Raw genomic sequence first — 22813 nt, forward strand, 5'->3', positions numbered from 1 at the left:
CCTCTGCCTGTGTCTCTGCCTCTTTCTCTCTCTCTCTCTGTGTGACTATCATAAATAAATAAAAATTTAAAAAAAATCTAGACTCCAGAGGCTCTGTATGCTGGAGGGCACACATTGGTGGACACCGGCATTCCATGTACCAAGCCAGCCCCTGCCCTTAAGACCACTGACAGGGATCCCTGGGTGGCGCAGTGGTTTGGCGCCTGCCTTTGGCCCAGGGCGTGATCCTGGAGACCCGGAATCGAATCCCACATCGGGCTCCCGGTGCATAGAGCCTGCTTCTCCCTCTGCCTGTGTCTCTGCCTCTCCCTCTCTCTGTGTGACTATCATAAATAAATTTTAAAAAAATTTAAAAAAAAAGACCACTGACAAGTGGGGTGGGGGTGCAGACCATGAACCGCTGCTGCCCAGATGCCACACAAGTGCCTCCCAGAGGCTTGCTCTGATTGCTGAGAAAGCCCAGGGAGGCAACCATGGCAGGGCCACAGTGGGGGACATGGGCACCAAGACCTGAATGGGAGTCTGGGTTCCCACTTACTCCACCACTTCCTGCTGGGAGCTCTTGGTGAGGCCCTGTCCAGACGCTGAGAAGGAACCAAGGGAGGGCAGGGGTCCATCCTGTCTCATTAAAGCAGCTCAGTAGCCAACAGCCAGGATGCGTAAAGCTCCCACTGTGTGTTCCCACTAGGTTTACACTTTGAAGGTACTCCAGCGAATTTTCCAAATGTTCTTATCTCATTTTGGTATCTCTTTTGGTCCCACCACAGCCTTTAAGGACACCAGTTATTATTCCTGTTTTTCCAGTGTGAGACAACCGAGACGCCCAAGACAGAGAAAGAAAGCGGCTTGCTCGGCACGGAGGATGGAAGGGCCAGTTCTCTGCCCCGTAAAACTAAGTGAGGTCCAGGGAGGGAAAGTGATTTGCCTGAGGTCACGCAGTAAGTCAGGGACAGACTCTGGTTCCCCAAGCAGTGCTCCTGCACCACCACGGCTGCCCCTCCGCATCGTCTAGAAAGAAGGGGATTCGCAACCTTCACCCTGGGGCGGCCCCGTCCGGGTGCCCACGAGGTCGCGGCACCGCAGCCACCAGGCACACGGCCCCCACCCCAGCACGGCGGCTCCCGGAGCCTCAGGGGTCATCAGCAGTGGGACCGCTGCGGGGGGGGGGGGGGGCGTGCAGGGGGTGCAGGGCTGGGAGAGGCGGGCGGGGGGTGGGGCCAGGGCCGTGACTCAGCCGGGCGGGCCGGGAAGGGCTGCCCAGCCGGTCGGACCGGCCGGGGTGCAAAGGAGCCGCCGGGGCCCTCCCGGGGCTGGGCCGCCCGGGGGGTGACGGGAAGGGAGGCCGGCCGGGCGCGGGCGGGACGGAGGCGCGGGCGGCGCGAGGGCTGCGGACGGGGATGCGAGCGGGGCCCCGCCGGCCGCCGCACCCGGAGCCCCGCTGAAGCGGCCGCGGGGAGCCCGCGCGGGAGCCGAGATGTGTCTGCGCCTGGGTGAGCCGCGGCGGGACGGCCCGGAGGCCCCCGCCGCCCCAGATCCCCCGCGGCGGAGCGCTGGCGCCCGAGCCCGAGCCCCGAGCCCCGGGGTCCGCGCCGCCTCCTCCCGCGCCGCTCTCCGCTCTCGGCCTCAGTTTCCCCGGCGGGGAGGTGGAGAGGGGATGGCGTAGCGCCGCCGCCCCTCGCCCCTACTTTCCTTTCTTACCGAGGAGAGGACCCCCCCCCCCCCCCCCGGCGGGAGGAGGAGAGTCGCTGGAGAGAGCGGGAGGGAGAGAGAGCCAGGGCCCGGGGGGTTCTGAGCCCGAGGCCTTGCAAAAGGCTCCCCCTTCACCCCTCTCCACGCCGCCCACCAGGCGGGGATGGAAGGGCCGCTCGCAAACAGCGGGACACAGTAGGACCCGTGCGTCCTCTCCCCTCACTCCCTGGGCACGGGGATGCTGCCCTTGGGCATCAGACAGACCTGAGGACTCCCCACTCTCAGCCAAGAGACCTTGGGAACCTCAGTTTCCTCATCTGTAAAATGGGGATGGCAGCCCCACCTCCTAGGACTACTGTGAGAAGGAAGTTCGCTCCTAAGAGTGAAGTGAGCCACATTGCTAAGTGCTCTAAGAATGGTCACTTAGAAACTAAGAGAGGCCAGGCCCCGAGACTCGGCCTGGGCACAGCGCTGCTCTGGCACAGCACCTCCTGTTTGACCAAGTCTTGGTCCTAGGACGTTGTTGTTGTTCATGAGCCCAACCCTGAGCCAGATGGTGTCTGGGCTGCCAGGTAGGTGGGTGGATGGGGTGGTGGGTCAGGTCCCTGGGAGGAAGCTTCCTGTTTGGCCTGCAATTAAGCTTCACAATGTCATTCCAGTTCCACAGTTCCTGTCCAGCTCATTATCTGCCCTCTGCTCCTAGACCTGGTCCAGCTGCAGAGGACCGTGCTGGTCTCAGAGACCACTGGACCAGCCCCTCCCCATTTTACATATGGCAAGGTCAGGCAGAAGGGCTGTGACAGTGACCCTATCCTCCCTGCTCCCTAGGAACTGCCTCTTGGCACAGGGCCCCCAAGAACATCCAACCTAGCGATTCCTTCCTTCCTTCCTTCCTTCCTTCCTTCCTTCCTTCCTTCCTTCCTTCCTTCCTTCCTTCCTTCTCTCCTTCTTTCCTTCCTCTCTCTCTCTCTCTTTTTTTTAAGATTTATTCATTTATTCATGAGAGACGAGAGAGAGAGAGAGAGAGAGAGAGAGAGAGAGAGAGAGAGGCAGAGGGAGAAGCAGGCTCCCCTCAGGGACCCCAATGTGGGACTTGATTCTGGATCCCAGGATCATGCCCTGAGCCAAAGGCAGTCACCCAGGCATCCTTCTTTTTTTTTTTTTTTTTTTTAAGATTTTATTTATTTATTCATGAGAGAGAGCTTGAGGCAGAGACACAGGCAGAGGGAGAAGCAGGCTCCATGCAAGGAGCTCGACGTGGGACTCGATCCGGGGACTCCAGGATCACGCCCTGGCCCGAAGGCAGGCGCTAAACCGCTGAGCCACCCAGGGATTCCCCCATCCCTCTCTATCTTTTTCTTTATCTCTTTTAGCTACAGGGCTCCCATAAATGAAATATGATCCAACCCTTTCTGCCACAGATGGGGAAACTGAGGTCTAAGAAGGGGCTCACAGGTCCCACTGGAAAGAGCTAAACAAAGAAAGGGGTTGCTTGGTTCAGGGGCCTGGCCAGTCTCCCAGAGCTGGCTGGAATGAGGGGGCTGAGAGGGCCAAAGGGCTAGCAAGGTGTGTATCCTCAGGGGCAGAGCCAGGATCCACAGAGAACATTCCAGAGGGATATATGGAGCAGCCTGGGCTGTCCAAAGAGGAGAGTTCCTTGTTCCTGGGGTGTGCAGGTAGGGGCTGGGAAGCCACTTGGCCACTCAGAGGGAATTTGCATACAAGTCTCTGATGTTCTTTTGATCCCAGCCTCCCCCACTGGCCCTGGCCCTGTCCGGTGCCCCTGCACCAAGAGCTGGCTTTTCCCAACACCCCCAGGGTATGCCCCCCACCTTCCCATCTGTGTCCTCGTGGGACCCTCCTTCTCCACTGGGAGACAAGGGTTATTCTTCTCATTTTAAAGATGAGGAAATGGATACTCAGAGACTGAGTTTCTTGCCCCAAGTCAGTTCAGTAATTGTGAGTTGATTATCTACTGTGTGCCTGGCTCTATACACCAAACTGAATTCTGAGCAGGACCTGATCCTTGCTCCATGTACTAGGGGATCCTGGGGCCTGGACACTGTCAAACTCACCGTGGTACCTCAGGGCCTGGCACAGAGCAGACACTCCGTGAACATTTGTGTAATAAACTCCTGAATGAATAAGTCAGTGAATGGGGAGTTTAGTAGAAAGATCATGGATCTAGAGCTAGAGACTCAAGTTTCCAGCCTTAGAGTTCCAAAGACTCTCATGAAGGCATTATGAACCCCTTTTCTGAATGAGAAAACCGAGGCTCAAGACAAGTTACCAACTCCAAGTCATCCAGAAACAGAAACAGACTTAGAGCCCACTGTCCCTTACTCCTGCCAGGGCCTCAGTTTTCTCCTCTGCCAGAGGATGAGCCCTACCCGTAGCCCTGACGTGGCTGTCCCCAACAGGTGGCCTGAATGTGGCTGACTTCCGGAAGGTGCTGATGAAGACAGGGCTGGTGCTGGTGGTGCTGGGCCACGTGAGCTTCATTGCAGCCGCTCTACTCCATGGCACCGTGCTGCGCTACGTGACTGCCCCGCACGATGCTGTGGCCCTGCAGTACTGCGTGGTCAACATCGTCTCTGTCACTTCTGCCATCGTGGTATGGCCAGGCTGGGAGGGTGACCGGCGAGAGCGAGTGGAGGGGGCTTGAAAGGTCTTTGATGAGTCCCTACCCCGAGCCTGGGGTGGGCACGTAGAGATCCCCACGCCCTCTGCTCTGCCCCTTACCAACTGTTCATGTCTCTCAACCTCTCTGTCTGCCTCAGCTGCCTTGTCTATAACATGGGGAAGGTAACAAGTGTCCACCTCAGAGGGTCCTGGTGAGTACTAATGAGATCATCCACATCAAGTGTTTGTCCCAGTATCTAGCACACGGGTAGTGCTGACTACTGCGAGCTAGGATTATTATTACAATAAGGAAGTAGTCAAGCAGTGCTGGACGAAAGGAAGGAGCATCAGCTCAGCTTGGGAGGGTCCAGTAGTGTTCACAGAGGTGGAGGCCCCTGAGCTGGGTATTGATGGATGAGTAGGAGTTCAAAGATAGGCTGTAATTACCACAACCCAGATAGGAGGCATGCTGGGGCCAGCAGGTAGGAGGGGAAGCTGGGATGACATTCCAGATACAGAGAATGGCAGAGGCAAAGGTGTGGAGGTGGGATTAGCTAAAATCTATTCTGGAGATGCTGAAAAAACCGACTTGTCAGGAACTCAGCACTGGCCTGGTCTATGGTAGGTGCTCGATTAATGGTGGCCATGGTTAGGACCGGATGTCAATACCTGTTTGAGGAATACATGAGTGAAGGAGCCTGGTATTCTCAAGGTCATAAAGCTCTTTCCCACCTGTTAGCAGAGGTGGTGACAGCTGTTGGACAACATCCATACCTCAAATTCTGGAGTTCCACCTCTGCTGCCTCCTGCCTGAGGGACTTATTTCTGTCTCTAAAGCCTATTCTGTCCTCTACAAAGTGAAGCTCAAACAGCCTGCTGGCCCCAAGGCTGGGGTGAATGAAGATCTCAGGCCTCAGCTGGCAGGAGAGCCTCAGTCAATGGGACAGGGCTGGGTGGTGCAGATGTGTGTAGTGTCCCCCGGTGTTAGTGGGTTCCTTCCTCTCACCTGCCTTGCAAGGAAGTCAGGGAAAGCAGTGAGCTCCGGGTTTGGAGGTCCGCTGGGGATGGGCTCCGGGCCACACCCCTTCAGCTTTGCCCTCATTTTCTCAGCTAATCCTCATTGCTTCCGGCAACATGGGCCACACCGAGGGCGAGCCCAATGTCCTGCTGATAGAAAGAAACCAAGCTGGATTTGAAACGACTTGTGTATGACACCAAACCTAGTGTCCTCTCTGTGAGCTCAGCCTTCAGAGTAGGACTTAGCCCCAAGAGGCTGAGGCACTTACTTGAGTCTGCTTGGTGAATTAAAGACATTGCTGGATCCCCATCAGACAACCTGCCTCCCATGCGCCCAGCCCATAGAATTCTACTCCTAAAGTTTTCTCTTTTTTCTTTTCTTTTTTTCTTTAAGTAGGCTCCATGCTAGGTGTGGAGTCTTGAACAGGGGTCTTGAACTCACATCCTTGAGATCCAGACCTGAGCTGAGCTGGAATTGAATGCTTAACCGACTGAGCCACCCAGGCACCCCTACTCCATAAAGTTTTCTGACTTGTTAAAATAACAATTTTGTTTTTAGTTCCTTGCCAGTTGAGCTACTTAGTTTCTTCCAAAATCTTTTCCACTCCAGGGAGGCTTGTCGGATATACCCTGTGACATGACCCTGCAGCCCTGTGCTACACAGGGGCCTGTTTGAGATATACAACTATGTGCAGTGGGAGTCATGGAAGGTTGCAGGCAGGGAATTACTGGGTATTAGAAACATGTCTTCAGGGCTGGACATGAGGAGTCAGTGCCTCTGTGCAGATGGAAGTAATGAGGCCAAAGCCAAGCCAGGTTGAGGGGCTGGGGGCTGGGAGGGCTAGAGTTAGCCTTAGTGGAGTCTTTGTCCAAGAGTGGCCCTGACCCCCTACCCACTCTCCTTCCCCCACAGGTCATCACATCAGGCATTGCAGCCATCGTGTTGTCACGCTACCTCCCCAGCATCCCCCTGGTATGCGGCTCCTCCTGGGAGGGGCTGTAGGGGTAGCACAGGGGCAGTGGCCACCCCCAAGGGCCTGGTCTGCCTGGAGGGAGCGAGGCCGACTTCATGACATCCATTGACCAGTACCCACCTCTCCTCCCCCATCTAGCGCTGGACAGTGTTTAGCTCGAGTGTGGCATGTGCCCTTCTGTCTCTGACCTGTGCTCTGGGCCTCTTGGCCTCGATCGCTGTGACGTTTGCCACCCAGGGCCGTGCACTACTGGCTGCCTGCACTTTTGGAAGCCCCGAATTGCTAGTACTGGTGCCTGACTGTCCCTTCGACCCCACACGCATTTATGTGAGTGCTTAGGCCTTGGGATTGCAGGGAGTGCGGGGCTGGGGTAGGAGAGTGGGGGGTGCTCATCAGAGGCAGGAAGGGTTCTTGGAGACCCCCCCCATCCTGTGCCTTGTGCCCCCACAGAGCTCCAGCCTGTGCCTCTGGGGCATTTCGCTAGTTCTCTGCGTGGCAGAGAGTGTGTTTGCTGTACGCTGTGCCCAGCTCGCCCACCAGCTGCTGGAACTGAGGCCGTGGTGGGGAAAAAGCAGCCACCGCATGGTAAGGCCTGCTATCCCCTCTTTCAGCCCGACTCCCCATGTTTCTGGGAGCACTTGCTGGGGAGCTAGGCTGGTCTTCCCCTACTCCTCTGTATGGGGCGCTTGCCGTGAGAACTGGGGCAAAAGCTTTTCCCCCAGGACAAAAGGGAGAAGCTTGGAGGCTTAGAGAGGTCAGATCTCCCAGCTAAGTCACACAGCTGAAATGTGGCTCCCCCAAGGGCCAGGATGAGTCTTGAGGGAGAAGCAGGAGTATTTTATATGGGAGGGAGTAGTGATGCCTCTTTGCCCCAGAGATCCTCGCAGCCCTCCCCTCCTCCCATCCCCTAGGTGTCCTGGAGGAGCAGACTCAGACCCCAGCACCCTCTTGTGCCTCTGCAGATGCAGGAGAGCCCAGAGCCTGTGGAGGGCCGTGACCTGCTGAGCTGTACCAGTTCTGAGCCGCTGACTCTCTGAGAGCTGATGTCCGGTCCAGGCCCCATGACCACTATGGCCCTACAACCAAGTCTGTACTGTGACCAGGCCAGGATTCCTGGAGCAGACCCGAGAGGCTCACTGGTCACTCAGGGACCCCACTGGGGCTTTCCACCCCCTCCTTCAGCTACCCAGCCCACTGCGCTGAAATGAGACTTTATTCTGAAGTTATTAAAAAGAACAGAGATGCTCCACATGGATGCATGCAGCAGGGGCGGGGACTTGGCCAGGGGGCCTGTGCTTCTTTCCCACACAGGATGCTGTGGGTGGGGCTCTGGGTGTGTCTGCCCATCCGTGGGCCTGTGTGTGTGTGTGTGTGTGTGTGTGTGCATGTGTGTGTCTGAGAGAGGAAAACTACACAGAAGGATCAGTGGGTCTGTGTTCATCCAAGTGCTGAAAGGCAGGTAGGGGTTCATGGGACCCACAGCTGGGAGGCTGGACTGGGAGGTTCTCCTTTGCATCCTGGCCTCCAGGCCCGACAAAAGCAGCGGAACAGGAAGAGTTGAGGCCTTCCTGCAGGGAAGGACTGCTCAAGGAAGCTTTTTCCTCAAACACCTCTGGAATCCTTCTCTTCTTTCCAAATGAAGACAGCCTCCTCACCTGGGCATGATTCCCCCTCCACCCTAACGGAGAGCTACTAGAGCTGGGTGGGGGCTCGGGGAGGAGCTTGAGGCTGCGGGTAGGGGCGGGGTGGGGGGGGCAGGAGAATGGTAAGAGAAGGCTGACCCAGCCAGAGCCTGCGTCTCAACCACGGCCTCAGGGAGCTACTGCCTCGACGGGAGGTGCTGACCGCTTGCTTGCTTGGGCATTGGGGCTACCGCGGGGTTCCCTTCTCCATAGACCCCGGAATGCAGGCCCTGGGGGAGCCCAGTCTGACCCCCAGGCTGGACAGACACAAGGGAGAGGAAGCTGAGAGCCGGGAGAGGGCCAGTGAAGGCAGGGAGGAGGGGGAACCTGGGTCCTCTCGCTCAGAACTGGGAGGCGCTGCTGGGGTCGCACTGCAGCAGACGCACGATGGACGGGTCGCTTTTGGCTCCGCGGATGAACTCCTCCAGGGACAGCTTGCCTGCGGGGCGAGGGGGGCAGTGAGCGGGAGGAGGCCGCGGGAGAGCGACGGGGTGTGGCGCCCGCCCCGCCCCGCCCCTGCCCCTCACCGTCGTTGTTCGTGTCCATTTGGCGGAAGATCTTCTCGGTCCTCTTTTCTGGGGTCGACTCGTCCTCCGGCATCTTCATTACGGACGAAACCATCTTGTAAATGGCCTGAGGGGCGGGAGGGGGAGGCAGGGAGTGAGAGGAGCCTGCCCGAGCCCCCCACCCCCCCATCCCAAGCCGCCCGCAGCGACGCGGAAGATCGCAGCTCCTGGGGGAGGCGGAGAGGTGGTCGCGGAGAAGCGGGAGGGCGGGGGGGGGATGTTCAGGAAGGCTTCCCAGAAGAGGGGGCTATTGGAGTGGGCCCTGACCAAGTTCCTTTGGCGCGCCAGGCGGGAAAGGCATTGCAGGCAGAGCAGCCTGCACGTACGGAGGCCCCACGGCGGGAAGCTCGGAGTCGGCGCCGAGAATTTGGGGTGTCTGAGTGCAGGGGGCCAGGGGAGATGCTGGAGGCTATCAGGGCCCGGATAGCGAAGGGACTAGAACACCTGGCGCCGCAGGCTGCAGGGTAAGTACGGGCCAGGCGCTGCTCTTCTGGAACTTGGGGGCTCTGGGCGGCCAGCGCTCGGGGGCCTGCAGGGGGCGCTGGGCAGAGGAGGCGACGCTGGGCTGCGGGGCCTCTGTGGCCGGCAGGGGGCGCAGGGTCTCTCTGAGGGCTGAAGGCCCGAGGCAGCTGGGCTCAGAGGGGGCGGAGACGTTATGCAAATAAACTCAAAAGAGCATCTGCCGGGGGCGGGGCCAGTATGCGCTCCGTGGTGCCCAGAACTGCAGCTGCCACGTGCAGGAGCTCTGGAGGCAACGCGAGGGAGGGTAGGGTATTTGTGCTACTTGTACACAGAGCACGTAAGGCTTGGCTTGTGGGATGGGCTGGGTCCCAGCGCCCCACAGCTCAAGGACTAAATCGATCACCCCAATCCTCCAGCTTTTTGCTACTGACACCTCCGCCCAGAAGCCTCCCTTCTTCCATCCCAAAAACTTCCCTTGCCTTAGATCCGGCCGCAGCCTGCGTACTGGTCTCTTCAGGCCTCTCTCCCTCAGGTCTGTCCCCTATACTGCCTCTGAAAGCTTTCCAAACACAGATCACCGCCCTGTCCACAGCCCAATGGGCCACCCCCTCGTTCCCATCACACACGCAGGCTTCCCTCCAGGCCCACCATGCACCCAGCTCCTTCTGGATGCTGCCCCACGCTCCTTCTGCTGCCTCCCACTCTTCCTTGGGACTCAACTTACATGGCACTTTTTTAGGGAGGCCTTCTCCGATCCCAGCTGGGTCAAGGCCCCCATGCTGGCCCAGAGTCTCCTGGGCTTTTCCTTTGGGGACACCTCCTTGTAAGTTATTTTGCCTTTGTAGGATTGCTCCTAGTCCCCAGCATACAGATAAAGATCATGGACACCTAGCTAGTGTCCATATCCTCAGAACTTAGCACAGTGTCTGGCATCTGGCAGGGACTCCACTGTTTAAAAGCCTTTGGCACCTCCCACTGTCCTCTCTACTGAGTCCAAACCATTCAGTCCTAGGAATTCAAGGGACTTGGTGCTCTGCTCCTTACTGACCTCTCCATTATCAGGCCTCCCCTGGTGGGTGACCCCACCACAACCAAACACTTCCATGCCTTTCAGGTTTCCCAGAATGGACAGCTTCCACTTGGAATAATACTACTAGCTACTACTTATCAGGCACCTGCTATGTGCCAGGTACTTTACATGCATTATTTCTCGAGTTTACAACAGCCTGAAAAGCAGGTATCATCCCAATTTTCCAGATAAGAAACAGAGGCTTGGAAGGGAATTGATGGCAGAGACTGAATTAGGATCTGTTCCCTCCTAGCTGCTGGATAGATGCTTGTGGGTGGTGATGACCAGCCGGGACTTCGAAGGAAGGTGCACCTGCGGTGGCTTCCTGGTTCCACTAATCACTTTACTGGACAAGTCCTTTACCTCTGTGAACCTCAGTTTCTCATGTCTCCCTCATGAAGACTATCTAGAGGATTGAATGAGACAGTGTGTATAGTTAGAATAGTAGCTGGCTAGAGTAGGTGGTCAGTAAACAGCAGCTCATATTATAATCATTACTCATCCATCACATCCTCAGGTCTTCCCTGCCTTTCAGTCCCCTAGACTCTCAGATGCCACATTTAGCTCATCAGTGTGGGCTGAACACTTGTTCCCTCCCACCAGAGTGGGAGTCCTAAGAGGCCAAGATGCAGCGTTTTTTTTCCCTTGCAATGTGCCCACACCTGACCGCAGGGTTGGATCTTTAGAAGGATGGGCGAGTGATTTAGAGAATGATTGCTCCCCTCATGACACCCCTCTCCTGGGCCTCCTAATTAATTGTCTGGAATTGCTGTGCACTCATTGTTTCACTTGAGCCGACTTGTAATTAATGTCACTGGGGTTTGCAGAGCTCTGACAGCACTGGCCATCTCAGGCCACCCGGATGCCGTAAAGGAAATCAGGGCCTGGGGAGCAGAGGTCCTAAGGATGTCTAAGGAATGAGGCTAGCTTGACTGATGTCGGGCTTGGTGCCTCCAATAGGGCTGATATGTATCAGTATATACCAGTGCAACCACCCTAACTGGTAAAACGTGAACATCCCTCATATTGGTTGGTATCCAGCTGCTGCCCAATCCCTGAGGGATCTGCTATCACCCCACCTGCCCCAACCCTTCCACTAGGACCCCCAGAACTTCCCACTATCCATCAACTAGAGAGTTAATGCCTGACCCATGGGAGTCACAGACAAACATTAAGGCTTTACCTTAATGATAGGTACAGAGAGGGCACCACATTCCAAAGCAGCCCATTCTACTCTAGCTCAAGAGCAGACCCCAATGCTTAGCAAGAGAGAAGCCAAAGCAAGAATCCAGTAGGGTCTGGATGAGGTGGAGGGGGAAGCAGCAAAGCTGGGGAACCAGAGAGAAAGGATTCAGAGAGGCAAAAGGAAACAGGACAAGAGCTTGTGCAGAGCTGTGCAGTGGGATTATTCAGGGCATATCCGAAGGATGCTGAAAAGGCCATTCTGGCTAGAGTAGAGAATGTGCAGAGGAGACAATACTAAGTGACGACTGCTAACATTAACCAAGTAACAAGTATATGCTGGATCCTCTGCTGGAGCCCCTATCCCACTCTCTTTACCAACAATAGCCTGGTGATGTTGGGGGCTAACACCCCTACTATATGGGTAAAGAAACACAGGCTTAGGCAAAAAGTGAACTTGGAACTGGATAAATAGAACCAGGGACACCTGGGTGGGTTGGCAGTTGAGCATCTGCCTTTGACTCAGGGCATGATCCCTGAGTCCCGGGATTGGGTCCCACATCAGGCTCCCTGCATGCAGCCTGCTTCTCTCTCTGCCTATGTCTCTGCCTCTCTGTGTCTCTCATGAATAAATAAATAAAATCTTAAAAAAAAAAATGGAACCAGAGCCCTGATGGACTTCAATGACAGGCTGAAGGGATGGGCACTCTGGAAGGTTTCTGAGGTAGAGCTAACATGTGTTACACTTAAACTTGTACTAAGAAAGGGCATTCAGGCAGCCCAGGTGGCTCAGCAGTTTAGCGCCGCCTTCAGCCCAGGGCAGATCCTGGGGATCCGGGTTCGAGTCCCACATCGGGCTCCCTGCATGGAGCCTGCTTCTCCCTCTGCCTGTGTCTCTGCCTCTCTCTCTCTCTCTTTCTGTGTGTCTCTCATGAATGAATAAATAAACTCTTAAAAAAAAAGAATGGGCATTCATATCAGGTCCTTAAATCTCCCTGTGAGGTCAGTCTCATCATCTTCATTTGAGATGAGAAATGAGAAATCATGGAAATTGAAATGAGAAATCTAGGAGTTGAAGCCAACTCCAGAACTGGAAGCCAGACCCCTCTCTAGGGGCAGCTCTGAGTAGTGGCCAGCTTGAACTTAACGCCACTTACATGCTGTGTGACCTTGAGCGAGTCACTTCACCTCTCTGAGCCTCATGGAGTTATTGTAAGGATATATATAAACATCTTGGTTAGTACTAGGAAATGGAGATCAAAGAAACATAACTGGCCTGTACCCTGAAGAAATGTCAAGTTTTGAAAGACAAAGGCTGAGAATCTGCTACAGATTAAAGGCAGCTAAAGAGACATGACAACGAAATGCAACGTGTGATCCGGACCTGGGTAAAAAGGGCTATAAAGAACATTCTGAGACAGTTGGCAAAATTGGAATATGGTCTGTAAGTTAGATAATAGCATTGTTTCTACATTAAATGTCCTGAGTTTGATAATCATATTATGGGTTATATAAGAGTATGTCCCTGTTATTAGGAAATATATCCTGATATAGTCAGGGTTAGAGGGCCATGTTCGGAACAACAACAAAGCATTACACACACGCACACATATAATGATAAAGCAAATATGGCCAAAGTTAATTGGTGAATCTGGGTAAAGGGTATATGGGAGTTTTCTCAACTTTTCCTTAAATTGGAAATTATTTCCTAATGGTTTTTCAAATGGGTCACAAGAGTAGCACCTGCCACTACCTACCCACAAGGGCTGCTGAGAGGATAAAAAGGGATGACGGGTGCCAGCGGCTGGGCCCTGCTCCTGGCATTCTGAGGGGCCCAGGGGCCCACCTGCACAATCTCGAGCATCTCCTCGCGGCTGATGTAGCCGTTGCCATCCAGGTCATACATGCTGAAGGCCCACATGAGCTTCTGCTCCAGGCGGCCACGTGAGGTCACACTCAGCGCGATGATGAACTCCCGGAAGTCAATGGTGCCATCGCTGTTGGTGTCGAACGTACGGAAGACGTGCTCAGCAAATTTAGAGGCGTCACCATAGGGGAAGAAGTTGGCGTAGATCTTCTTGAACTCGTCCACGTTGAGGATGCCCGTGGGACAGTCCTTGAGGAAGCCCTTGTACCACTCCTGAAGCTCCAGCTCCGAGAACTCCGTGTTCTCCCGCAGGTCCTGCAGCATCTCCGGCCGCAGCTTGCTGTTCTGCTTGCCCATGGCCACCAAGCCAAGTCCCACCTGGATCCCGAGGGGGTCAAGGGGCAGAGAGGAATGGTCAGACCCTCTTGGCCCCTTGACACCTCTCCAGGGAGGCCCCAGACACCAGCCACCTGGCCTCTCATTTGACCCAGGGAAAGAGAGGAGCTGGCCCAAAGTCAGCATCCTGCCTCTGTGACCAGCTCCACATCATCTCCCCAGAGCTTATACTTTCCCAGGGAACAGACCAGGAGACAGAGGAAGGGAAGGGGGCTCCCATTCACTGAGGGCCTGCTCAGTGCCAGCCACTGAGCCATCACAGGTGTGTACCATTTCACCCTCACAAAGTGAAGCCTGGAGATTAGCCCCACTTTACAGATGGGAAGACAGACTCAAGGAAGTAAGGAGATCTGGCCCAGGTCACATAGCCATGGAGTGATAGGGCTGACTCCCAGAGTTGCCCAGGGAGGTGCAATAGGCCTTCTGGTCCTCCCTCCTCCCTCCTGCTCCTTCTTTGCTTCACATATGTCTGCTCACTACAAAATACACCTGCAGCCCAGGCACTGACCTATTATCCTGTTCTCTCTTCCACACATGTGTGCCTGACAAAGGCCCAAGTAAGGTAGATGTTAACCTAGGCAACAGAACCAGACCACCTGGGTTTAAACCTCAGCTCTGCCTCTTACCAGCTAGGTGGCCTTAGACGAGTTTCTTATACTCTCTCTGCCCCATCTGTAAAGCGAGGGTAATAGTACCTACCTCATTATTATGGGGATTGAATTAGTTAATACATGTGAAGCACTTACAGTGATGCCTGCACATATATGTGCTATGTAAGTGTTAAATAAAAATGATTTACATGGACCCAGGTGCCACAAGACTTATGCACAACAATATACAAATGAATACACACACAAATTGTGGTACACAACTCACCAAATCCACACACTGGCTCCCATGCCACTCACACACCAGCGCACAGCCACCCATGGGTCACCATGCCTCCACACATGACAGCATTCCCTCTGCTCCACAACTCACATGTTCTGACACACGGCACCACTCACGAACAGCTCCCATACCCTATGCATCAAGACACCAGCCCACGACCCCACATGTCTCACACATGCCATCACAAGCCAACTCCCATGCCGACACCTCTCACATGGCCAGCTGCACGTGGAACCCTCAGGAACCCTTGCCATCTTTCTTTTCCCAGGGGTGCTTCTAGGTCCCAGGAGAGGGAGCCGCAACCCTTCTCAGACCTACTGGGGGGCCTCTCTTCCAGGGAGAGCCCCGGCCAGCCAACCCTCCCCCAACACTTACCTTTTCATGTAGGAGTTTAGGGTGTGGATGGCTGAGGGGAAGGCAAGGGAGAGGAGACAGCCAGGCAGTTCCAGGCAGGGATGTAGGGGAGCATGCAGGTGACTCCCTCCTCGCAGCCTGGCACTGGGAGTGAGACAGGATGAAGGGGTTCCTTGTGTGTGCATCTGCATGAAGCTCTGTGCACATGTGGATGAGCATCTGTGTGAGTGCTAGCGTTCATGTATGCACATATGCCCCTGGTTTCTGCATTGCCTTTGACTCCCGTGTGTTTCAGTCCATACATGTGCATGTGACTAGGTATGCACCCATCACAGTATGAGGGGGATGTGCCTGAATGGCCATTTGGGGGACTTGTGTGTGTCCTCAGCAGTGTGTCACATGCATGTTTTTGTAAGTTGATGACCCTCCTTTCTAAAGCAGCCTCTTCTGCCCCAGACTGAGGACCCAATGAACAAGTGTGTGTGTGGGGGGGGGGGGGGACTGAGGAAATGCGTTGGGCTGGGGCGGAGGAGTGTGTCCCTTAGTCCCCTCCTCAAGGTCCAAGGAACTGGGTCATCGGGGCGGGGGCTGAGAGATGCATTGAGCAGGAGAGATCCTCCAGTGCCCCCTCCTCCCTGCCACCCTCAGAGCTGCCCCTCCCAATCGGGAGACTTGGAAACGAGGGTGGTAGGAGAATCTGTTGTCTCCGCAAAGACTCCCTCGTCCCCCAGATGGGAAGGACCCACGGCTCGACCTGAGCAACTCACCCCCGGGATCCTCTCCAAACCTCTCCCCAGCTCTCGCCCTGAGCCCACGCTTCAGAGCGCCGGGCGCGGGGCCCCTCCTGGAGGGGGCGCTCCGAGGCGACCAGAACGCGACTCCTCCCCGCTGGCCACTCGGCGGTCAGGACCCTGGAGAGCGCCGCGCTCCTTCCCCGGGGGAGCCCCCTTCCCCCCCGCGCCCTGGGCGGGAGGCTTCCCGGGAGGCGCGCGAGCGGCGGGGCTGGAGAGGTTCGACGGGGCCCCCTCCCTCTGGGCTGCCCCCTCCCTGCACCCCCCGGCCCCGGCCGGAGCGGCCCCCACTCACCCAGCGACGCGGAGACACCGACTGCGCAGGGAAGGCGGCGCTGCTGCGGCGCGCGGCGGCAGAGGCGGCCGGAGGGGCGGGCGGGGGGCGGGGGGAGGGACTGCCAGGGAGACGCCCCGCGGCGTTCGCCCGGAGCCCCTCCCCTGGGGGGGTCCCCGTTCCTCCCCTTCCCCTGCAGCCCCGGAGGGGGGAGGGGGCGGTGCGCTTGGCTCCGCCCCCGTCCCTGCCCGGGAGAGGGGAAGGGACGCCCTCACTTCCCTGGCCCCCTCGTGAGGGAGCGCCCGCCGGGGGAGGACAGAGGTTTCCATCTCCTCAGCATCTCGATCAGGTAGCCCGAATGGGGTCGGGGGGGTCACTGCCCAGAGACCTCTTTCCGAACCGGGGACAACCCCGGCAGCTCCGCCCGCCTTCCTGCCCCATCCCTACCTGTGCGCGGAGCTGCACGTCGCTCCGCGGGCGGAATCCGGAGCCTGGGCGGTTGGATAGGCACCTTCCCTGCCCCCGCGCCTCAACTCGGGAACTAATTGAGCTGGGGGCTCTTCCGCGAGGGGCAGCGCCCACTCCTCCGGTCCCGGAGGTCTTCGGGGGAAAGACACGCCCCCTACCCTACCTCGGCCTTAGAGAGCCCCGCCCCCATCTCCTGCCTACAGCCCGGGATCTCCTACCTGGGCTCCTCTCAGAATGAATCCCACCTCCCAACATTGATCTAAATTGCTCCTCCCATACCCTTCCTCCCCCGCCTCTGGTCCTAGGTGAGGACTGGGGAGCATCTTCAGTCTGGAGGGGTTCTGAAGTGCGTAGGGACCTCACCTGTAGACAGGACAGCCCTTCTCCCGAGTCCCTGACCCCCATCACAGCTCCTCCTGCCAGGATGGAGGCTGCATCCTCCTTCCCCCAGCTTCTGCAACAATCCCCACATCCTTGGCTTGAGTTTTTCCTTTATTTTTAGGAGGTGGTCCTTACTGTCCCCTCTTCACAAATGAGCAACCCCTCAGAGGGGTTAAATGATTTTTCCCCATGTCTCACAGCTGGTGAGTGGAAGGCTTGGGCTTGACTCCATATGGCCTCATCCATTCATGGCACAAATGTTCATCAGGCACTATTTCTGTGCCCAGCATTGTTCTAGGCAGTGGGGTTACAGAAGCGGGCAGTAAACAATGGACAGAATAGACAAGTCAATCCTATGATGTATTAGATAAGTGTTTGGGGAAAAGTTGGTGTTCAGAGGTTGGGGTGGTGGTGCTGCTTAGGACCATCCCAGAGACTTTAGATTTTATTCCAGGTGAGATGGAAAGCTCTTGGGGCTTTGAGCAGAGTGAGGGTCTGACTTTCAGGTCAAGCTTAACTCGGGCATTCTGTCAAGAACAGACTTTGAGGAGTGGGGGCCAGGGTAGAAGCAGGGGACCATTTCAGGGTGAGAGAGATGGGTCTGGTTATTTTGAAGGTGAGCCCACAGCATTTGCGTTCTGACCGCATAGCTCCTGCCAGTTCAGTGGCAGCAGCTGGGAGACCCCCGGCTCTCCAGGGCTCAGACCAAAGCTCCACCTCCAGGTCCTAGACCAGGCAGTTTAGGTGTTAGAAGTCTAGCCTTAGTACTTCCTGCATGAGCATGGGGAGGTCTCAGCTGTAGGAGCTGGGGAGCCAGGCGGAGGGATGGGGGCCAATTGGGCCCTCTAGAACATCAGTTCATCTGTGTGTCTTGGCTCTGGTGTTGGGACCCCCAGTGGAGGCGTGAGAAATGCCAGACATGCGTGGGTGATTCCCAGCTGTCTCCTGTGTGAGGCCCTGGGGGCAGGGAGCCAGCTGCCACTCAGCTCCCACCCCAGGGCCCTGGAGCAACAAGCTCCCTACTTCCTTCCCACTAGGCTTGGAGAGTCTGCTCTGTTTGGGACTGGATGAGGGGACAGCCCTGCATTCACTGCCTGAGCTTCTCCCACTCTTCCTCCTTCTTCTCTCTCGGCCTGAAGCCAGAGAATCTTCCCAGGCTGGTCTGGATCTTCTTCTCCCTCCTCGTGAGGTCTCAGTTTACCCTCACTGGGTGCTGCTCAGCCACTCTCTCTGTCCTCTCACTTCCTTACCCAGCCTCACCTCCCCCAGGCTGACTTCTTGGCTTAACCCCTCAGGAACCTTCTATCTCCACCGTTTTTTCTTCCCTGCGAGAGAAACTCTGATGCCCTGCCCTCAGGACCCCTAGTCTGAATCCTGTCTTCCCAGGAGATGGGGCTTCTGAAGGCAGGACCATGTCTTCTCTACCTTGAGGCCTCACCTCCCTTTGACTTTCCCTGAGTCAGTAGGGTAGATCTGGGGGCCGAGTTTGGACCCATCAGCCACCTTTCCCCTCTTGGGGGTCCTAGGAAGAACTGGGAGCACCCCTCTGAGCCAAAACAGAAGGCTTGGGGCTCCCTCACACTGCACCCCAAGGCCCTTGGCCCAAAACCTAGCGCCCTGAGAGATAGCCCAGAAAAGGGCCCAGAGGGGCAGCTGTCAAGAGGCCTACCTGAGCATAGTAGAGATGAGGCCCCAGTGGCCCTGGAACCCTGTAGATTTGGAAGGCTCTATGAAGGCCTGTGGTCAGGGTGAGGGTGGCGGGTGTCCTTACTGATGACGCTCATCCCCCTTCCACCCCACACTGAGGCATCTAGGAGGGAAGGAGAGGCACAGCTTAGCGTAGCTGTTGAGTGGGGTCATTGAGAGAACTGAGCAATGGGCAGGACCCAAGGGGGATGGAAGAAAGAGCAAGTCCCAGGGGAGGGATGTCCCCAGGATCTGAGGAATAGGGCTGGGGTATAGAAAGAGGCCGCTACCTTCCCCTAGCATTAAAGAGGGATGCCAGAGGGAGAAGCCAGTGGGGAATGAATGGAGAGGGATTGCGTATCTCTTGAGCACCTGATGTATGCAGAGTACTTTGCATGTATCACCTCCTTTGATCTGAACTAATCCTGAGGGGTCAATAGTGTTACTGCCATTTCACAGATGTGGAGACTGAGGCTCAGAGAAGTAAGGTCACCTGCTAGAGGTAATACAAGTAACAATGTCAGAATTGTGAACCCAGTTCCATGTGACTCAGGAGCCCAGGCTTTCCCCTGGAGAGCTTCAAGTGAGGTAGGTGGAGGCAGCCCCTCCCCAGCCCCCTCAGAGACACAGCCCCCACCCTCTTCTCTCAGGTCCCAAATGGTTTGGAAAATCCTGATGGGAGCAGATGGTGGGGACAGATGGAAGGAAAAGCATCTCAGGGCTGAATTACACAAACAAACATTGATAAAGTGATTAAACCTCAAGCCACCCCTTTCCAAAGGGCCCTGCCCACCCCTGCCTGGAGCACCATGGACCCAGAGGTGGGGGCCTGGAGGGGCTCCGGATACCCCAGTCTTAGTCCAACTGATCCCAGCATCTGCCCACCCGCCCCTCTCACCAACGGGGACCACCCCCGGACCAGAGCCCAGGGCGGCAGAGCTGCCAAGAGCACAGCCCGGGAGGGGGAGGGGGTAGGTCTGGCTGTTCCCAAGGGAGCTGGGCCATGAAGAACAGAATGGGGGCGGTGGGGGTGTCGGGAATGTCCTGGGAGCTGGGACTGTAGACTTGAAATCAGGGTGGGGTGGGGCCCTTCCAGCAAGCTTCACTATACAGATGGTGCTCAGAGAGCTGCTGGGCCACGTCACACAACAGCCTCACCCTGAGCTCCAGCCCCTGGTCACCACAGTGGAGTGGGGGCAAGGCCCTTCACCTCTGGAAGGTTCTGTTGGTTCCTTCATCTATAAAATGGAAACAAGAATATTAACGCCTTCCTGAAGGGTCTTTGTGAGGATTGAGTGAGAGGAAGCCTATGAAGTAGGGGACACTGGGCTGTACACAGTTAATGTCAGCTCCAGGGGGATGTTGGGGGATTGGGAAGGTGGGGATTGGGAAGGTGGAGCTTGGTGTTGGGGGATTGGGAAGGTGGGGCTGCTTAGAAATGGCCCCTTCACAGAGCAGAAATTTGGGCTTGAAGATCCTGCGTGCGGAGCCCTTGAGGTTGCCGGCCTCTGCAGAGCTCCCAGGAAAAGCACCAACTCCCTCCCGGGTAAGAGCAGCTGATCTGTCTGCCAAGCTCAGAATCCAGGACCCAAAGGCACACCTTTACTGGTCCCTCAGCGTGAACCTACAGACATCAGAGGGAAACAGACCCAGGTTCAGATCTTGATGTGGCTCCTTCCCAACTTTGGGAAAGTTGACAAAAACCACCCCACTGACTGCTTCTTCTTAGTAAAGCCAGTATTTCCAGCCACTTCCTGGACTTGCTGTCAGAAGCACACAGGCACCTCAGACTCAAGCCAGCCGGTATCCAACTCATGGCCCTCCACCAAGCCTGCACTGTGACTGGGTCCCCTCCAGGGGGGGAGGGGACCCTCCCTCCTCTTCATCCCACCCTTCTTTCCTTCCCAAGTCAGAGTTCAACCAAAGGATGCCTCTTGGGCCTACCCTGTCCTGGTCCTCTTACAGCTCCCCAGCCTTTGGTTCCTCCACCTCTAATCCCCTTCCTCCCTGCTTAATATTCCAGCCATCTTCCATGGCTCCCCACTGCCTACCAAAGTAAGTGGGCATGGAGACTCTCCATGACATGCCCAACCCTTGCTTCCCACTCCAGCTCCTGCTCTCCACCTTCCTCTGATAAATGCCCCAAGGGCCAATACCTCCTCTACAGATGACCAGGATCTCCCCTAGGCTGAAGAAGGGATCTGGAGTCAAGGCTGGGGAAAAGGACCCCTCTGACCCCCATATCCCTGCATATGGGTTTTAACCTGGGTGAAGTGATGCAGGCAGCTGGGGTCACATCCCAGCCACCCCTTGTTGGCACAATATTCCCTCTTCCCTCTGCAGGTAAAAGCAACTCTTAGCTGGAAAGGGCCTCAGGCTTGATGGCTTGCCTTAGGTCCTCCCTCTGGGCCCATTCTTCCTCCACCTCAAATGAGAAAATGGCCCCTTTTGTGGCACCTTTTCTGGCAAATAAGCATTTGGATCTTGCACATTTTTACTGCATTACACATTCAGTTTGCTCCTGCAGCAATTCTTGGTGTATCACTAACTGTTTGAAAATTGCTCCTGGGGTCATCACAAATGCAATGGTCACCCTTGGAAGTGGGATAAAAGGCAGGAGGCTGAGTGTTCACTTGTAACTGTAGACACAATTCTGTGTGCATGTCTACAACCTGCATGCACACACTCAACCGCATTCACAACTTGAGTCAGAATCTAGAGTCAAAGCATTTTGTTAAGTTTTTTATTTAAGTAATCTCTATGCCCAATGTGAGGCTTGAACTCACGACCCCAAGATCAAAAGTCTCGAGCTCCTCTGACTGAGCCAGCCAGGTGTCCCCAAAAATATTTTTTAAAGTCCTTCCTACACTGTGATCTGTCTCCCAGAAGCCTTCCAGCAGCCCAGCTCTGCCCTGGGGGTTTGCCCAGGGCCACATGATGACTTTCCTGCACCCCCACCCCCACCCCATCCCACCCCCGCTGCCATGCCCAACCCAGAAGAGCTGATGGAATCCCCAGTCACCTCTGCAGTGGCTCCACGGCCTGAAGGATTGCACACGCGCTGCAGGGCTGGGCCCCCAGGAGTGGGGGCAGCTGATCTGATTCCACGGCCAGCTGTGTTCTCCTGCAGTTTCAGTTCCGCTGTAAACAGCCTCCTTCCTAGAGCTGCTGTGAGGAGCCCACAAGACACTGCAGGGTAGTGCACATGAAGGAGGCTGCTCTGTGACACTGCAGGGCTCACGGGTGCACCCTCCTACAGCCTGGAGGGTAGGTGCTCCAGGGAGAAGAAAGGTGACATCCTCGCTCAAGGCTTCTGCTGGCACCCACTACTGTTCCCATTTTAGAGATGAAGAAGCAGAGGCACAAAGAAATGGAGTTCCCTGCCTGAGACTGTGCCTGGGATGGGAGCCAGATCAGGAAGGGACCCAGCTCTGTTTCCTGAGCTCTTTCCAGTGGGCCAGGATGCCTTGGAGTAGTACAGGCTTCCCAGAGGGTTCCCAGGGACCTAGAGTCTCACAACCCAGCCCTCAGAAGCTGAAGACCTCATGCTCCCGATCTTTCTCCCTCACTGGGAAGATGGGGTCAGCTCTCATTTCTGGCACCTTAGACTCTCCCTGAAGCTGGGGATTGCCTCTTTGTTTCCATAGTAACAGTGAACAGAGGGGTCTCCTGAATCAGTGCAGGGATACTGCACGGGTATCTGCCAGTATGCATGTGCCTGGGAATCCCTGGGATGGATAGCTTTAAGGACAAGCACATAGACCCATGCATACTGGCTCACTTGCTTGCACACGCATGCACACCCAATGTACATGTGCACACCCCCATGCCCCCCTTGTGAACACCCGTGCACATCCTTGCACATGTCAGTACAAGCAGGTGCATGTGCCAGGTGCCCATTAACCAAGAAACGGATCAGGATATGACCATGCCTGACACAACCTACACCCTGGCCCACTCAGGCACAGGGAGGGTCTTAGGGAAATGAGGGACTTCCACTGTATAATACCCACTGAGACATATATAGATGCTTACTATGCGCCCGGTACTGCATTTTCCTTTTCACGTATAACATCTGTACTCTCCACAGTGCCACTCTGAGACAGGTGCCCAGTGAGGAAACAGGCTCGTTGGGAGTAGAAGGGGGGTGTTGTCACAGTAGACGTGGGCCAAGCCAAAGTTTGAGTCCAGGGTTGTTTGGCTCCTACCTTACCTCCCCCAGACCTGTTGGTGCCAGACCCATGAGCACTTGCCTGGGACCCACAAACAGATGGGGAGGCCTCATAGTAGGTAGGACAGGAACTGGGGCCTCCAAACTAGAATGCAGGGTTCCTGGACTTGTGGCTCATGAGAGTCATGAGATTCCCTCTCCAGCCCCCAGCCATTCTTGAGACTGGGGAGTGAAGGGAGGTCCAAGGGACAGCAGCACTTGCCTTCCACTT

The 22813-nt window shown here is 56.1% G+C and overlaps 2 protein-coding genes across 5 annotated transcripts; one reads left to right on the plus strand and one right to left on the minus strand.

The window, feature by feature from the left end:
* The first annotated feature begins 1362 nt into the window (after window positions 1-1362).
* On the plus strand, window positions 1363-7551 carry TMEM54 (transmembrane protein 54). Of its 3 annotated transcripts, none has more exons than XM_072827191.1 (6): window positions 1363-1490; window positions 4110-4303; window positions 6242-6301; window positions 6441-6629; window positions 6753-6887; window positions 7265-7551. In XM_072827191.1, exons 1-6 carry the CDS (start codon window positions 1475-1477, stop codon window positions 7337-7339), a joined length of 669 nt encoding a protein of 222 aa, XP_072683292.1. In that variant the 5' UTR covers window positions 1363-1474; the 3' UTR covers window positions 7340-7551. The 3 variants fall into 3 exon arrangements, with proteins under 3 accessions (XP_072683292.1, XP_072683291.1, XP_072683293.1); XM_072827190.1 differs by lacking the exon at window positions 1363-1490 and adding an exon at window positions 1705-2261; XM_072827192.1 differs by lacking the exons at window positions 1363-1490; window positions 6753-6887 and adding an exon at window positions 1781-2261.
* HPCA (hippocalcin) lies at window positions 7498-16430 on the minus strand. 2 transcript variants are annotated; one of them, XM_072827194.1, is made up of 4 exons: window positions 16284-16430; window positions 13110-13508; window positions 8512-8617; window positions 7498-8423 (listed from the first exon to the last, which is right to left on the minus strand). In XM_072827194.1, the coding sequence occupies exons 2-4, from the start codon at window positions 13485-13487 to the stop codon at window positions 8326-8328; spliced, it is 582 nt and encodes a 193-aa protein (XP_072683295.1). In that variant the 5' UTR covers window positions 13488-13508; window positions 16284-16430; the 3' UTR covers window positions 7498-8325. The 2 variants fall into 2 exon arrangements, with proteins under 2 accessions (XP_072683295.1, XP_072683294.1); XM_072827193.1 differs by lacking the exon at window positions 16284-16430 and adding an exon at window positions 15858-15972.
* Window positions 16431-22813: the final 6383 nt, after the last annotated feature.

Source organism: Canis lupus, chromosome 5 (genome assembly GCF_048164855.1).
Source record: "Canis lupus baileyi chromosome 5, mCanLup2.hap1, whole genome shotgun sequence".
In the NCBI taxonomy this organism is placed as follows: Eukaryota; Metazoa; Chordata; class Mammalia; order Carnivora; family Canidae; genus Canis; species Canis lupus.